This window comes from Barbatula barbatula (genome assembly GCF_947034865.1).
Source record: "Barbatula barbatula genome assembly, chromosome: 13".
Classification (NCBI taxonomy): Eukaryota; Metazoa; Chordata; class Actinopteri; order Cypriniformes; family Nemacheilidae; genus Barbatula; species Barbatula barbatula.
Window position 1 is genome coordinate 17,274,643 of NC_136776.1, and position 18,498 is coordinate 17,293,140.

The 18,498-nt window shown below is 39.6% G+C and overlaps 1 protein-coding gene across 2 annotated transcripts; it reads left to right on the forward strand.

Annotated features, from left to right (window-relative positions):
- Positions 1 to 1,034: 1,034 nt before the first annotated feature.
- On the forward strand, positions 1,035 to 18,015 carry tle5 (TLE family member 5, transcriptional modulator). 2 transcript variants are annotated; one of them, XM_079470808.1, is made up of 7 exons: positions 1,035 to 1,476; positions 9,426 to 9,514; positions 11,729 to 11,792; positions 12,575 to 12,619; positions 14,388 to 14,450; positions 14,826 to 14,900; positions 15,138 to 18,015. In XM_079470808.1, exons 1-7 carry the CDS (start codon positions 1,450 to 1,452, stop codon positions 15,366 to 15,368), a joined length of 594 nt encoding a protein of 197 aa, XP_079326934.1. In that variant the 5' UTR covers positions 1,035 to 1,449; the 3' UTR covers positions 15,369 to 18,015. The 2 variants fall into 2 exon arrangements, with proteins under 2 accessions (XP_079326934.1, XP_079326935.1); XM_079470809.1 differs by having other exon boundaries at positions 1,316 to 1,476; positions 15,141 to 17,920.
- The last annotated feature ends 483 nt before the right edge of the window (positions 18,016 to 18,498 follow it).

Consider the following 18,498-nt stretch of genomic DNA (forward strand, 5'->3'; position numbering starts at 1 on the left):
GAGGTTATTGGAGAGATGTAGCTAGAATTTGATAGACACTGTAATCACATGAATCGTATAAATATTAGTTTGTTTTAAGTGTTGCACTAGTTTAGTGACTGATATTATGCATATTTAAATAGAGCTCCTCAAAAATAAATACATTGTTTCACAATGACATTACAATAAAATGCAAAAGTTGAGCGTTTGATACACTGGCACCTGGCAGGGTTTGCCATTCCACACAACACCACATGTGGCATATCTATGAAATAACCAACCGTGCATGCCCAGAGTCTGTCTCAAATCCTAGTGAGCCGTCTACCTAGATGGCATCGAGGCAGGTTAAAATCAAATGAAGCGATTTCCCCAAAATGCTGTGTGAAGGTAAGCGTTTGAACATGACAAACAGCAAATAACATTTGGATTACACTAATACAATTTTAATAAAATAATAAATCTTTAAGAATGTGATTATGGTAAACAAGATCTTACATGAAAAATACAGTAGGATACATACTATGTGTACTACTTAAATGAGCAGTTCACCTTCAAAATAAGAACTGTCATTTACCCTTTCGTCATTTTAAACATGAGCGCAGAACACAAAAGATGATATTTTGAAAAATGTTGCACCCCCCATTCATTGGCATTGGTTACAATGGAAGTGAATGGGGGGCTTTGCTGTTCTGTTACCAACATTTTTCAAAATATCATCTTTTGTGTTCTGCACACACAGTTTTGAAAAGACAAGAGTAAACGATGACATAATTTTCATTTTGAAGGTGAAATACTCCTTTAAACTATTTACTCTAGGAAAATTCTTAGATACTACAGTGTTTTGGAACCAGACTATATAGGGAATATAACCGCATTTACTACAATTTGATCAATTTACTGTACACAATACTGTAGTATACACTATAGTAGTAATTGTTACTGTAAAATAAACTACTATATACCAAAGTTTAAGTATATTATAATAAATACACGTGTTTGTTTTTAGTGATATCTCAAGATGCTGTCTAGGTAGGGCAGGTCACATGATTTAAAACAGCCACACCATCCTTCCAGACAGCAGGAGCAGCCATCAGCTGCCGAAACTCACTTCATCTCGCGCGCACACGCCGCCGCTTGATTTCCTCACATCGCGGAGGAGAGCGAAAGAGAGGCCCGTCGTATCCGACACAATTCCCGACGTGCCAAAGAAGGAAAATCCCAACATCGGCCTACCGACTTCCAGCTAATCGCATTCAGTTCCGTTTTCCGTGCCGAATGCGCGTTGAAGAGCGCGCTCACATCAGGCTGCTTTATTGCCATAGCAGCAGCGCGAGCTGCCTGTAGCTGGCACATGAGCTTCAAGCTAGCGACGAAACAAAGACAACACTGACAAATATAAACGTCTGCCGAGCAAACCGCTTCGCTGTTCTTTAAGGAGGAGAAAGCAAGACCCCGAAGACAAAAACTGACATGATGTTTCCACAATCCAGGCACTCGGTGAGTGTTTTTCGCGGTGTTTGCGGGCTGTGTTGATGTTGTTAGCTGGCTTCAGCTTAGCATTGGCAGGGGACGCGTCTGTGGAGCTTTGCGCGAGACAAAACTTGCCACAAAGATTAAATATGTGTCGTGCTTTTTGTTGTTTTTTTGCATGCGATTTTTGCCAATACATACACAAACGCCCATTGCATGGGCATTCGTGTGTCGGCAAATTGGGACAATGCTGTGTGATTGGAGGGGATGTGAAATTTGTGCGTTAAAATCTGCGAAGCAAAAGGAATTTCCCAAATTCCGTCAGCGATAAATAAGTATGGTGCCATCTTTTTATAGACCTTTCGGTTGTGTGTAGGCTGCGTTGCATGGTGTCATGCGATTTATAATGCGATAAATATTACATTCCCTCAACCAGCTGCGGAATGGACCGATGGCATTTGCGTGTTTATGTGTAACACTTTTATCAAATATGAACAACTACAGGTTTACGAAGAACAGCAAGACTTGTGGCGTAAATCTAATGACGTATAACGTAAAATGTCCCCTACAAAGCAGATGTCTGTGGTGCGCACTACCTCTTGCTCTTTTGGCCAGAAGATAACTAGTGTACACACTGTGCTGTTTAGTATGCGCAGCTATGAAGTAATAATATGGATTTGGTTACATAAGTAATTTTCTAAATCAGCTTGGGTAAGAAGTGAAAGTGGGTTCATGTGTGGTCAGACCCTTTGTCGTATGCTTATACCAGTTCAGTGCTTTACATGTTCATGCTTTGTCACGTGATGATTTTCGCACAAGCTGTTAGTTATTAATGAGCTTAAATTGTATATTTGTATATATATTGATTGGGCGCCTTCATTAAAACCGAAGGGCTGGAGACGGCCTCACGAACCAGTCTGGTTACTTTCAGAAAATCTTTAGGGGAAATTTGGTTTGGCTTGAGAAAGGCAAACCGACGAACACTTAAAGGGATTCTTTTATAGTTTGTTTATCCTTGTGTAATTTAAAACCTGTATATGAGTCTTTGTTTTGTGGAACACAAAGATTTTTTGAGAAATGTCTCGGTTTGGTTGGCACGCATACAATGGAAGTCACCGGGGGTCAAAGTTGTTTGGTTGCTAACTTTGTTCAAAATATATTTTGAAGATAGTCACACAGGTCTGCAATGACATTAGGATGAATACATGATGATCGAATAATCTTTTTTAGGCGAACTTTTAAATTAGGTAGTTAACAGAGAAATCCCAGTGTTCCTATTGTCATGAAAAACCTAGAAGTTACAAATAGTTATTTACAGCCCTGTCAAAGTCCATGATCGTATTAAATTCTATAGGTAATATATACTCCTAGACATGCACACAAGTTTCTAGTATTCGTCGTATTGCCTAGAAATGGCTATAATCTCTACAAAGTAGATTAGAAAATCTTTAAATGTGTTTTAAGATGCATCATTTGCAATTTTACACAGATACAGCTAAAATCTTGAAATGTACAGTGAGTCACATGGAGAACACGTTTTCGCCCATTCATGGTCACAATCCACTCCCATTGAAAACAGAAAAAACTAAAACGTTTTAAATAATTATGTTTTGGTTCCGATGAAAACCTTGATGACTTTCTTGGTTTTAATCCATATGAGTTTGAGTAAATGATGAGAGAAATATTTTGGGTGTACTATCCTTCAGTGGTGATTGACTGAAAAAGTCATTCAAATTCATTGGTTAAAAGATGCAGGAAAGATGCAAAGTACAACTGATTATTTATTTTGCTATACAACAGGTTTAACTTCTTTTCCAACCTTGTTTCCTGATCAGGTGTTAAAGTGAAGTGTTAAAGTCTCTTATTTCAGATGTCTGAAAGTGAAAATAAGCGACATGGAAACATGAAAAAGCAGGCGCTACTTTTGTTGCCACGGTGCTGCGATTCCATAGAAACGACCGATACCCTTTTTCCCTTCCCGATTCCGATACCTGGGTTCAGGGTAGTGGGCGATACAGAGTACTGATCCGATACCTGGGTGTGTATCTGTACTGTATATACTACTAGTCCTGTGTGAATTGATAGAATAATTTGTTGGTGTGCTTCTGACTTATCCCTTAATAAAACATGAACAAATACATACAGTAAACTGGAGAATCTCTATTATCTGACAGACATTTGACAGTAATATTTGAACCAGATTTTCTCAGTCTGGTTGGTCCACTCTGAAATATTGCAAGCATTAAGTAAGCGGGCATAACTAAGGTCCTGTTTAAGAAAATGGCATCGGATCGGTACATGAATTCAAGTACTTTCCAATATCAGAATTATATGTGGTATCGGTGGCATTTCCGATACTATTATCGGTATCAGAACAACCCTAATTGTGAATTGTCCACAAGTCTTACATGTAGCTATTTTGTTAAGTAATTTAGTGAAAATCTTAAAATATGTTGTGCTTTAGCATTGTAGATGTAACTTGTATCCTGCTCATAAGAAGACACGCCACCTTGTTTCGAACCCTCTCGTTTCTAAATTGAACTTATTAAGACCCAGCACGCAGAGATAAAAGCATGCATTACTGATGCAATGCATACTAGATGCCACAGTGACATTTCTGGCTTTTTGCTAAAAAAGCAGTAGCAGTAATTCAGACGCCTCCTGCTGCGAGCTGTTTCAAATAATGGAAATATTTAGTTTAGCGTCCCATGACCAGACCTATCACCGTATCTCATTTCTTTGTGCGAGCACGTAGGAAAGATGACATTTAATAGCGTTTTGTCCTCCATTTTGTTCGCAGTGCCACTGAATTTTGATCCAGACGAGTGATGTCATAATGGTGGAGATTTGTGAATTGGAATACGCCATTGATTGGGGCTTCTCGAGGAGTCGTTTCTGAAAGCCATTGTTGCAGTAATGGCTTGAAAGGGAGGCAAGAGTTGGCAAGGAAATGTACACATGCACAAGGGAGCGCACACCAGTGTGTGGGTTTTCCCCGACCTGATGCTTTGGGAGGGGCTTTGTGGCAGATTTATTAAGTCTGCTCGAGTGAGCAGGACAGACCTCCATCTTTCCCCCTCAAATCCCTCAACGCGGCGGATAATCCCTGTTGTCCCACATATTTCTCATTAAATAAACTCTATTTCTTACACACACACACACACACACACACAGACATGTGCGCTTGGAAAGAGGCCCACTTCAGTTTATATGCAGTTGTCAAGATGATAAAAAAAGTGAAGAATTTTAAATGCTTTGAAATAAACCTTTTGTTTCACATGGATGATTTTATTCAGATGTGTAAAATGAGTGTTTTGTTTGAGACATGGTTTATACGGCATGGGTTTGCACTGTCATGTATAAATCATCATTTTCATTGAATGGATATACAATTGTTGCAGGATCTAGTTTTAAGAAAATGTAAGTAGTGCTTGCCCGTTCAGTGTTCACTGTCAAGGTGTTCTCAACCTGATTTTATGGGGAATTAGTAACTATTGCACAACATGGCTAATTCATATGAAAAACTACAAATTCCGGTGAGGTATTGTAGTTGCCAGGGGTGTTGTTTAGCTGTTTGCTAAGGTGTTGCTATGTGTTTATGTGGTTACGTTATGGTTCCTTATCAGTCAAAAGAACCCACCCCTGAGTCTCGATAATATTCTGCTCCCTAGATATAGTTGTTCTGGACATATTCAGTTTTAATCCAAACTTCCCAGAGGCATAAACTGTTACGTGCAAATGATACATAGCACAAATAAGTTGGCACTTAAGTATGAGAAATAGTAATAGTGACGCTTGCCATAGAAATGTTAATTAAACATTCCACTCATTTCCATGACAAATAAGTCTCTGAGCACCTTTAAACGAACACAAACAAAAATGCGGTCGATAAGAGGACGAGGGAAAGGATCGACAATGCGCCATCCAACGCAAACGGTCTCGGCCTGTACCGCGGTGAAAGGACAGGACTGGGATGGCTTAATTAGCTTTTCTAGCTGTTTGTGTTGTTCCCCGTCTTTGGTGTGAAGGACGCGTGCTGCGATAATTGCGTAGCGGGATTATTTTTACTAGCGCAGGGTTTTTTGCCAGTCGCTCGTGGCTTAGAGGCTTTGTATGTTCCACACGTGTTCGTGGAATGTGTGTGTGTGGCAAGACAGGCAGGCAGCATCAGTATTCTCTGACATTGATGGACTCGTACTGTGGGAAAGAAGCGCCCCAGAGTAAAGCAGCAGCCTGGAACAAAGCAGCCTCGTGGGGGACTACTATTTAATGTGGCAGCACCTCGCTCAGACCTGCCTGTCGAAAGACGCACCAAGCTGAAAAAACTGTTCATCGAGCACTTTCACCTCCGGAACCAAAGGCCTGTTCACACCAAGACATTTAACTATGATGATTAAGTTTAAAACCTCTGTTTATTTGGTAAAACGTGACCTAGGTCCAAAAGTGAAGAAGAAATATGTTTCTGAGGTATTTTCTGAGTATTTGCAGGCTTCACCACCCATAGCCGTGTCATTTGTTTCCGGGTAGGGAGTAATCGGCTGTCTTCTAGAGCCTCTGACCCGTGCCGAACTCTTTACCAACACTGCATCAATCATAATCACTGCTGTAATCTCACAATCACCTTGACCTGCCTGCTTTCAATTCCAAACGTGCTGGCTTTCTGCACTTTGTTTCACTACTTGTGTGACTGATATTCCCATTGCTCTCGCTCTCTCTCTCTCTCTCTCTCTCGCCGTGTTTTGTATCTTGTATGCTGCGTGACAGCTATTTGTCTGTAATTTGACTGCCACTGTCGGCCTTTCCTGCTAGAGGAAGCCTGTGTTTGGGAGCACGCTGCTCCCGATGTGATAAAATGTGAATAATCTCTTTTCAAACGCCTTAAAGAGGTCGGCTCGGAAGTTGGATAACGTGGTGCTACAGGAGCGACAGAGGTTGCTTTTACTTAGCCGGGGAGTGTAGATAATTATCAAATTCTGTCCTGCTGTTGTATCACAGAGTAGCTTTCTGTTCACGAGCCTTTTACTAGCTTTTGTCACTTTAAAAAACTATAATGTCCACGATAAAATTAAGTTCATTTTTATTTTGGGATGTACTGTACCTTTAATTCTGCAGATAGCTGTTCTTTATTGTGCATTTCTAAAAAGAAATTGAAGGCATTTCAAATTGTACATTGTATAATATTAGGAGTATTCTTTTATTGAACCAAACATTTCTCCAGATGCACTGACATTTTTTTTTATTTAGCCGCAGGTCCTAATGCCTCTTGGGTTCCCGGCATTGGCACCCAGTTTAGTAATGAACACGCACAGTAATTCACGCAACTACTTTCAGATAACTACTTCCTGTCCTTTGTTTGTAATCCTTCGGGCCGAAAAAAGAACTGCCAACATAATGGTTGCAGAGAATTTTCTTTATCTGTTAAACGCTTGGGTGGGAGGCCCAACTGTAAATTACAGGAATGATGAATCTCATTTACCCGCTGAAGACTCACGATTTGCCCACCAGCGTATAAAGCCTCGTAATGGTTTAATTGCATCTCAAAGGAGAAGCGCACAGGAGCAGTCAAATTAGGGATTGTCCCATATTTTGGCTCTTGTGTGCACGCATGAGTGTGCATGTATGCGCAGAAGTCTTTTCAAGTGAAAATGGGGTTTGCTCTTAATCTTAAAATAATTAGTTGAAGGTTTTTTCATAGGGGTAGTGTATCATAACCAAAGGGTCTGAAACCCTGTATAGGTATGAATCAGCATCTGTGTATTGATTTTACTTGAACTGGATCTGGTTGATCGCAACGCCAAGGACATGGGTTTGAATCCCAGACATGTTTAATGCAATGTGAAAGGCTTTGGATGAACGTGCCTTGTACATGAATTCATGTATGTGTGGATGAGTCATCTAACCCCAGGTCCATGTAATAGCCTATATGTACAGTAATTAGTGTAGGATAAATTTGTCAGCCAAATGTCAAAGCCGCAAAGTTCAAAATTATTATGAAACTTGTCTCGCTATTTTATATTCATTTTCTAAGGTTGAACTTGAGGTTCATGCAAGTGCAATTCATCCACATTAACACATTAAATCAATAGTTCACCCAAATATAAAAATGTGGTTCAAAACCTTTATGTAACTTTTTCTACTATGAAACACAAAACAAGATTTTAAGAAATATAAGGTTTTGTGCGCATACAATGGGATCAGTGGTGTTTGGTTTACAACGTTCTTCCAAATATCTTTTTGTGTTTTGCAAAAAAGAAAGTCATACAGGGTGACTTAATGATGAAAGAATAAACATTTTGGGGTGAACTATCTCTTATGTCCACTGTCTGTTTAATATGATTTGATGTTGGTCAGCATGGCTGCAGTTGAAAGCAACTAATGTACCAATGTAAAACCTGAGATTTCCCTGCCGCTGGACGCTGCACTGGAGGATGTTGAGTCTGAAACGTTCCCAATCCCAGTCGGCCCCATTCCACAGAGTTCCCCTGGGAAACCATATCCTGTGGCCACGCAGAAATGCGAGGGCTACAGTTAACACCGCCTGAAAAAGATGTTTGGGCAGTAAGTGCCCGCCATCCACAGAGGAGGTCAAAGTGAGCGGTTTGTGTTAAAGGTCGGTTCCCTTGTAACAAGAATTTCATCGCGCAACCTCTCATCTGATGTTCATCTTGTGTATGTACACCAACAATTAGAAGAAGAGGATTATTAGGGATGCACCGAAATGAAAATTCTTGGCCGTAGCCAAATAAAAATTAAACACTTGGCCGAACACTAGAGCTGGGTATCGATTCTTATGTTCAGATTCTATATTTAAATTCACAAGCTCTCGATTCGATTGGAGTCAATGATTATAGATTTTACACAAACCGCTGCCTTTTATGTGAAGGTGATGTTAAATTCGATGAGACGCCTGCATCCGCCATGTTAATTAAGCAATAAATGAACGATGTTCTTGCAGAAATATGAAAGAAAAAAATCTATTCACAGCTTTTGAAAATCGATATTGAATCAACCGCATTTTAAATAACGATTAATCGTTTAAATTTTTTTTGGCCAGCGCTACCGAACATGGCTTTTCGTATTTCTTCTATTCGTTTAGCCAATTCACTATTGCATAAACCGAATGGTCGAAATGCTTTTTATATTTTGTCGTGCTTTTTTGGTAAACAAGTTACCGACCGGTAAAGACGCTTTCCTTCAGAAATTTACTCTGACGGGGCAAATGCCGTACTGTCTTTCTCTGACACTTTAAAATGCTCCACACACTTCCAACATATTTGCTGTATTAATAAAGTACTTCTCTCGCTGTACTGGTTGCTGCTTGATCATATCACATGGCATATAACCGGACCAAACATGCTTTTTTTGCCATTTTCGCCAGAATATTTTCGGTTGTCGAACAATAGGTGCATCACTAAAGATAATGCAGATTCCTATGACTCATTCAAAGTCGACAATAGCTCTCTGAGTAGACTTTCCTTGCCGTTGCCAGAATAAGAATGAATACTAGAAGCTTCGCATTCATCAAAATCTTAGTACGGTAGTTGCTTATTGAGAAAACGGCCAATGTATCACTGTGTATGAAATCCACCCAGAAAACTGCAAAAACCGTTCCAATAACATCTGCATTTCCCCTGCAGTTGTGGCCCCCACACATGGGAAATAAGCTCGCCTGCGAGCGCAAAACACGTAATTGAGAAACCTTGGCGACATCAAGCTCCAAACATGACAGATGTATTCTAAATGATGAGGTTTGTCGCGGAAAGCCATCCAAGATTTGATGTGGTGCTTTTGCAAGAGCAACGTTTTGGTGAATTCACACTTGATTGCAGAAATTCTTTATATTTTGAAAGGCTTGTCTTTGTAGATCTTTGCATGCACATTGAAATGGCCTTCTGTGGTCATGGATGTCCAGCTGATGCTGTGATGTACATGCTTTGAATAATGCAATTGACTGCTGTAAATTGGTTTTGTTGCAGGCTTCATCGCAGCAGCTGAAGTTTACGACGTCAGACTCGTGCGATCGCATCAAGGATGAGTTCCAGTTTCTTCAAGCACAATACCACAGGTGTGTAGCCTCACTGTTAATAGCTTAAAGGAACAGTACACAAAAAACATATTTGACATTGACCATTATTAACCCTTTTCTAAAATGTGTTTGTCTTCTCCGTTAAACATAAAATACATTTGAAAGGATTTAACTAGTTGTTCTGTTATCATGTATTCACCCTCATGTATGACTTCTTTCTTCTTTTGAACAAAGAAAATCTTGAGAAATGTCTCAGTGGTTTTGTGCCCATACAATAGAAGTCAATTTGGATTAGTGTTGCTTAGTTATCAACATTGTTCAAAATATCTTTTGTGTTCTGCTAAAGAAAATCAGTCATACAGGTTTGAAATGACATGAGGGTGAATAGATGATCAAAGATCTTTAATTTGTAAGCAGACTATCCTTACATGTAGACTGTGCGACTTGAGCCAAGTCTTCTGAAGCGTTGTCTGAAGAACCTTCTGATTGTTCAAATGGAGTGAATCGGCCAGTTTATTGAAACTATCGAACCCAAAATCTTCCTCACATGAATGTCACTGAAGCTCCAGTCCCGATTCTTAAAATTACTGCTGTTTAGTTCCGCAGGAAAAGGAAAAGCCTCAAGTCATAAGTGGTGTATAAATAATGGGTTTTTTTGTATTCGTGTCCACCGTGCCTATAAAGCAGGGCTCTACAAAGCCGAACGACTAAACTCACTATTAGCAGCCTTGTATTGTTAATCTTTGTGGGAATCTAGCAAGCTGCCGCTAATGCCTCGTTCCCATGCCGATTAACACGAAACGGCTACCGCGATACGTCTGATGCCTTGACTTCTGTAGACGGAGACTAAAGACTCTTTAAAGTGTGCTGGGAAGAGACAGAGGCCGTGCTACTGGCCCGTTTTTTCAAGGCAACATGTCTTTCCCTCCCTATTCCCATGACAACAAGCGAACCCTCATTTAACCCTGCTACATGGAAGAATAGGCCCTACATTTTGTATGTGTATTCAGAGCATGGATTCGCCACCATTGACTTCAATTGAGATTCAAAAGACGAGCAGTTTTTTCCAGGCTTTTAAAAGAAATGTACTGCGGGCGGTCCCCAGAGCCTCGCCGAGCTGTCGCTCCCTTCTACAAATGCATAAATAGATCAGGGAATACATAAATCAAAATAAGAATGACAGCAGGAGCGATTCGGAAGCGGAAAGGAACGGCAATAAAACTCCATCAACGTGTCGTAGTGTGTTTTTTTTTTCTCCAAGAGCATCTTTGGAACCTTCAGGAGGTCTCGGCCAATCAGTGGCTGGCATGGCCAATCGCAGGTAGCCTGGCAGCAGGGAGGATGGTCACCATGACAACCCCCAATATATGTTACACAGTCATAGCAGCAGTTTTTTTCCTCTTTTTTTGGGGGGGATAAGTGGAAGCAGCAGACTGAAGAGGTATGAGGAGACACAGAGCAGTTGTCATACGCTGTAGAAATCTCTAGTACTGAATTTAAGGGCTGTCACTTTGTTCGTATAGATGAGATACTTTCTCTTGGCTTCTTTTCATGCGAACGCTGGATGTGTTCCAGTCAGACGCGGAGCGTAATCTTTTTCCATATGGAACCGCTAATTGATTTCCATTTGTCACAATGATGGAAATTCCACGTCTTTGTTTTCTTTGGGAACAAAATAAATAATAGTGAGCCCGGTTGGGCATCTGTATCTGATAATAAAAAGGCATTTTTAAAGCAGTCAGAGGCATCGCATTGTGGTTGGTGCACATGCTTAAAGTGATAGTTCACCCAAAAATAAACATTCTGTCATCATTTCCTCAACGTCTTGTCATTTCAAACCTGTAAGACTTTTTTCTTTTGCAGAACACAAAAGAAGATATTTTAAAGAATGGTGTTAATTGGCCCCCATTCACTTGCATTGGTTTTGTTTCCATACAATAGAAGTGAATGGGTGCCAGTGTTGTTCGGTGAACAACTTTCTTCAAAATATCTTCTTTTGTGTTCTGCAGAAGAAAGTAAGTCATAAAGATTTGAAATGACAAGAGGGGGAGTAAAAGATGACAGAATTTTTGGGGGAACTATCACCAAGACCACTGCGCTTTGGTGCTTGTTTGGTAGTCAGGTTCGATTCTAACTGCAATCTGATATTATTTCCCATCCTTCCTTCAATGTTGTTTTTGTGAAGATAGATGTTCAAAAAGTAGGTCAGATATTACTGTCAGCAAACCACTGTTCTTTGTTTCTTCTCTCTAGTCTGAAGCTCGAATGTGACAAGCTGGCCAGCGAGAAGTCAGAAATGCAACGTCATTACATCATGGTAAGTCTGCACAGGACCCTCTCTCCTTCGGCAGGATGCCGCCTCCGGCTAGATGTGGCGGAGCATGTGCCTAGTCCTCACCGTCTTCCTCTTTCTTCTGTGTCTTCCTTTTGCTCTATTACAACATCGCATACGAACCCCCATCCCACCTCCACGAATCCCCTCTAACCTCATTGCCTCCGGCTCTGAGCCCTGTGTTGCCGTCTGATATTCTTCCTCTAATTGATCCGCCGAGCGGCTTAATCTCATTTAATCTGTGCAGCGTCGCTCTCACACGCATCAGCCAGCGCCCCCTTCCTCCCTCTAATAGGCTATCGGGTTTCCCGCTTTGTCCGCACCCGCTGGATGATGGGGGTGGGCGTCCGTTTTGCGTGAGTGGTAATTGCTTCAGGGACCTACTGCTGCTTGGCAGAAGCCGACCCTGAATCCAAGTTTGACTGTATTACAGGAGCTGCATTGTCTTGATTTGGATCTAGAGCTCATATCTTATATAGGTTTTATGTATACATAAAAACATATAAAAGCCTCTATTGCGCACAGTACATGGCAAAATCCAATTTTAGTGAATGTTCATTCAAACAGTTCATTTCTTGAATTTTAATATTATTTGGTTTATTGTTGTTTTGTGTTTTTTCATTTTCAGTTCAGTTAGATAAATAAGTGTGTCATGTATAGTTATAAATTGCAGTGCAGATACATTTTGCTAGTAGCTTTATTAAAAACGAGTCCTGCTTGTTCACGTCAATGTGTCATTTTGTGTATGTGTCTGTATTTTTCTGTAGTACTATGAGATGTCGTATGGGCTGAACATTGAAATGCACAAGCAGGTAAGTCTGGCTGTTTCTCCTTTTGTCAAATCCGATGATTTTTGCACCATTTTGGGAACTAGTAAATGTGCTAAAACGAATACTATCATTTGTTTTAGATGTAATTCAATGTGTAATCACGATTTAACGTTGGATAACGCTGTATTTTCCTCATACCGTGCATGTTTGTATGTCCTCTTTGCCCCGCCTCTCAGAAACACAGCTTTTTACAAAGCTCTTGCTCTGAAAAGAGAGGTGTGCTATGATTGGCCAGTTAACCAGTGCGTAGTGATTGGTCGAATAAGCGCGTGACAGAAATGTAACGCCTCTTACCATATTTGGAACATCAGGTTCCAAAGGAATTGTAGTAACCGGTACACCCACCTTAGTTGAGTAAACATGTGGGGTTAGTCGAATCATACCACGAACTGATGTAGGTTTGTGGTTACACAAGGGGTTTCAGGCAGGTCGGGGTGAGAATTCACTTTTAGAGAGAATGCATCTTTTGTTCCGACACTTTAATTTTCTATTTCATGTGTCCTATACATGCATGGGCAACTTATAACACACCAAAGACACAGAAAAACATGTATTCGCGCCATATGACCCCTTTAATGCTGCAATCCGTAACTTTTGGGGGGCTAAAAATAAACAGAAATGACATAGTACATGGAAAAACGTTTAAAAAAAAATGTCGTTTTACCCTAATTTACCAACGGTTGTCTTATATAAAGATTTTTTTATTTCAGTTATAGTGTAGTTTTTATTTATGTTCAGTACATTATAACAATATAATAAATAAATAATAAAATGATGAAATGTACAAATAGCAGCTAATTCAAATAATAATACAACTACAATAAAACTAAAGATAAACTCTAGTAATCTGCATACAGATTAAAACATATTTCATTTTGAATTAGTAAAGCAAGTTTAGAGTATATTCTGGACACAAGTGGCACTGAAAAATGAATTGTGTGGATAAACTAGTAGTCCCACCTGAAAGTCCTGCAGTTGGTTGACCAAATTATATCAATGATATTTGGTGCTGGTAATGGTACCTCGCTTTTAACAGTGCATTATAAACTGAAAGATAACCAATTGTGAGTCCAACCCTTAGATCTTTAAGCATCAGATTGGCTCAAGCTTTTAGTGATCACTTGCACACAGGCCTGTGACTGATTAAGATGCTTAATAGCAATTGTGTGGAGATCTACAGTCTGCAACACTGCACCCACTCCCACAAGGACAATTTATGTGACACAGGTGCATTTCTTTCTCAAAAAGTCATCTAGCAGAGAGAGAGAGAGAGATGGGAATACACAAAATAAGAGATGCCAGTATTTGTTATTCAGGTTTGTGTGCATTTTCTGACGCTTTCTCTCTCTGAAACATCACATCCATTTTACAATGATGCGCAACACTTCTGTTTTTTGAGACGAGGGGATTTAAATGCAACATCTAAATGACAATATTGAATCAGTGGTAATGGGCTGATTATTGTACATTTACAGTTCACTCATATTATTGTGTGGTTAATCAATTTATACAAAAACGTTATATAAAGTTAGAAAGTTGCCAAACAGAAGTACTACTAGTGGTCTCAGATTTTTGCACGCATCTCACTGTATTTACATAAGACCGTACTGCAGCGGTCTGCTGTTATTTCAGGGGCTGAGGGAGAGTGAGGATTTGGGGATTTTCAAAGGGAAGAATTTGCTGAGCACTGGTGTGTGTGTGTGTGCTTGCGTGCGTGCGTGCGTGTGTGTGTGTGTTTTCTTCCCTACAGGCGGAGATTGTGAAGAGATTAAATGGGATCTGCGCTCAGGTCTTGCCTTACCTGTCTCAAGAGGTACAGAGAGAGATAGCAGCCATACCTGAACATTATGTAGCATAACACCCTGCCTTCATGTTTACAATTAGTCTGGTTGTGCTATTAGTATTGATTTAAACTTCGAGTCGATGTTTCAATCAGTAATTCATTTAATTCTCTGTGATAACTGTAATGTACTTAGTATTTGTTTGAAGATAATTATCAGTCGTACGAAGAAATTAATTTGTGTTAAATCAATTGGGTGCCACATTTTCATGGCACGTCGCATAAGTTAATGCGAAGTTACAGTGGAGTTAAATTGTCGACACAAATTTTTTTTTTTTGAAACTGTGAGGAGGGGGTTATAATATAAAGTATGCTATGAGGAGTCATGACGCGATTTATGTCTTTCAGCACCAGCAGCAGGTTCTGGGGGCCATAGAGCGAGCCAAACAGGTCACCCCACCAGAGATGAACTCCATCATACGGGTATGAGGTGTATCTGCTGCAGGTTTACAAGTGGAACTGTTTATTCTACTTGAATTATTTATAAAATGAGGTTTCTTTGAGTTTTTATGGCTCTCTGTGACTATGAAATTTCATTTTCAGTTTTTTTTTGTGTGCTTTATAAAATAAAACTCTAGAAAGAACAACATTGCAATTGCATTTTAAGTTACAGACAGTTTGTTTAATAATAACTTTTTGTTTCTCGACTCTGTTGTGTAGCAGCAGCTCCAGGCTCACCAGCTCTCCCAGCTTCAGGGTCTGGCGCTGCCCATGACCCCTCTCCCCCTCGGCCTCAGCCAACCAGCCGGCCTCCCCGCAGTCACCTCCAGCTCGGGCCTCTTCTCGCTCTCCAGCATCCTGGCCTCTCAAGCCCAGCTGGCCAAAGAGGACAAGAGCACACGCGAGACCTCTGATAGCCACCGCGAGGAAGACGGCGACAAGTCCGACTAGTCGCCCGCTACATCTATTCTTGCATCCATCATCACCCAAAGCTCAACGTAGAGCAGAGGCACTTGTTCATCATTTTTCCTTTTATTTTATTTTCTTACAACCCCTTTCCTCTTGATTGCTTGTGGACGCCTGACATCCCTTCTGGTTTGTTCCACCAGCTTTAAGTATGTATTTATACGATCCATCTTTTTATTGTGTTACGGATGCTCGATCTGATCTGATTTGATTTACAGTTTCTCTTGCCTGCGTGTATGTATATATCTATATATATATTGTATATTTCTTATGCTTGTAGTGAAAGTGGTCTACAAAATGGTGTTGAATCCGTTAATGGACCATCGACCCTTCTGTAATAATGGTGTTAAACTCGCACCTTTTTGTTTTTTCTGCGCGCTCACTCGTTCCCTCTTAAAATCTTTCACCTTTTGAAGCTACAATTCACAATAGTCGGATGCACTTTGGCCCCCAGGCTGTAACTCTGAGGCTAAAAGCAACTCGGATTTCTAAAAACGTGACTGCGGTATAATCCATTAGGAGTAGGGTCGGCGATACCATCCGAAGCGGGATTGCGCATTCATCACATCTTATACTGCAAAACGGTGGGGGCTTGAGACAAAACGTTACGAATGCTGTTGAAAGGAAGCTCGCTATTATAGGTCCATTGACGTACAGTACTGTATATCTACCCGTTTGCCTGATTTCTGACGTGTTTGAAAGTGTTGGACTCTTGTGCTGTCTTAGACAGAGAGTGTTAGATGATGAGATGCTTACTAACCTGCTCACAAAGTGAAAAGGGATGCTTTCGTTTGGTCGGATGTTTGTTTTAGTGTCGTCGATTGTCTACATGGTGAGAAATGTAGTCATGTTGTTTTGCTTAGAAGGTAAGTTGTATTGCAAAAAAATTGCGATATTTATGTATTCGCTAATTGAGAAGCACCTTCTTTAAACCTTTTTTTTATATTTGGTAGCACTATTGGAAGAATGGGAAAAACTAAGGGATGAGAAACAAGCCTGATTATTACACTTATTACGAGAAAGAAAATAGGAATTCATAGCACATTGCATTACCTTAAGAGGCCTTAAGGTAAAGTTCTTAAGGTTACAGTAAAGGTTGAAAACGTATGAAAAGTCCTTTTTACCAAATTGATTGCATATTTTGTAATATGACATTTAACCCACAGGGGGCAGTAAGCCTATAGCAAGTCCACACTGAAACCCTCAGGATCACTTTAGTTTGGAGTATTTTTTTAAATGCCCTGTGTTGTTCATTGCCATTTTATTAAACCACTTTCTTATGGCCGTGTCCAACTATTAATACGTTAATATCCATTTTTTGTGTATTTAGATCGACAGATTCAAGTTGACCTAAAAACGACAATAAATGTCTATGAAAAGTTGTGCTTAGGATATTAAAACTGTATTCTAGTCGTGCATTTTGTATTTTTGTAAGTTGTCAAACTTACACACTTGTACATCTGTCCAGACTATTGCCCTAAAAGTCATTGGAGTTGATTGCATTTGAGTAACACAAGCTAAACAGATTTTTTCATAAATAAAACCATTTTATGAACCATTCATGCACATTGTGTATATAAAACTATTCTCGTGGCGTAACAATGTTCTAAAACAATTCAAACGATTCTGGTTCCTTCTAATCACATCTAGTGTTATATCAGTGACTCTTATTAAATAATTTTTTTACATCATATTGGTGTGCTTGTAGTTGCTTCAGAATGGTTTCAATGTCCTCTGTAATTCAGACTTTCAAACTATGTCTGAGAATTGTCTAATAAATTGTGCAAAAATAATTGGTTCCTATAGATTAAAAACGTTTAAGTGGACAGAAAACCGTGTTTTGGTGAATTGCATAGTAGTGCTTAACAATTCTGATCTGCATTTTGTTTTTAAAGCTTGTTGAAATATGTTGGCAAATTCTGTTTGATTCCACGCATGTTTTCAAAAAAGAAGTGCCAGGTTTCATTCTCTACACAACTTTAAGAACATGAATGTGGTTGCCACATTTGGTCAAATTTGATGTTTCTCTTACTATTGTTTCTTTTGAGAGAATGATGAGAAGTAGTGCTCGCTGTGTAACCCCCTAAAGAATCCGATCTAGCCAAATTCAAAGTGTTTTACTATAAAAGTGGGCAAGAGGTGTACTTTTATCTATACGTTATACATAGACCTAAAGCTTTATGTGCAAATGGATGCTTTTGTGTCAGTCTTGAATGATGTTTCTGTGTTTGAGGCCTCTTTACTCGCGAGGCGCTTGAGAACAGGTTGTCACCTCTTCCTCCTTTCTTTCTGAACCCTTGACAACCATTTCCTCCCAGAGCTCATTGCTTGGCTTTTGCCATTTGGTTTTAGCATTTTGTGCTTTTTTGTTTTAATTTGTTTAATTTCATGTATATTGTACGACCAGTGCAAATTAATTGTTATAAAATGGCTTCATTCCATATTTAAACAAAGTACATAAACATTTACTATACATAAATGGAAATTTTTGCAGTAAGGAAATGCTTCTGGTGCCTTACAAATAAAATCAATCAAATCAATGTAGAAAATGTCAAGTTGTTGTTATTTGTGTTGTTTCTGTTGTGGGATTTTAGAAGTCCAAATAAATATTAGTTTCTGTTTTCTTGAAATGTGAACGTTTATCTAAGCAAGATTATTTCTCCCTTATCCAAGAATGGATGTATCATTCATAGACTAGGTATGAATAGCAGTCAAGGACACATCTGTCGAGAGATGAGATAAATACTTCTTTTTAGTGGATATCCAGATGTCCTAAAGAAGTGACTTCGTTCAGAGTAAGTTCAGTCGGAGGCATTTGTGACGTCAACGTTTCGGTACTTCTGAAATATTACAGTTTTTGATTACATTTCATTCACCACACAGCTTTTTTTCTATTATCTCTATTTATATTGCATGAACAGTTACGTTCTCGCTCCCCCTCTTGATCGTGTCTTTGAATGAATGTCTGCCCTTGTCTCTGTTTGTGAGTAGGCCTACCGATGCTCGTATAATCTGAAAGCTCTCTCTTTCTGTCTCAAACTCTCACAGGGTTTCTCTGGATCTGAGCCCAGTACCTAAATAAATATGAAAGTGCCCTATTTTCTCTCAGATACCG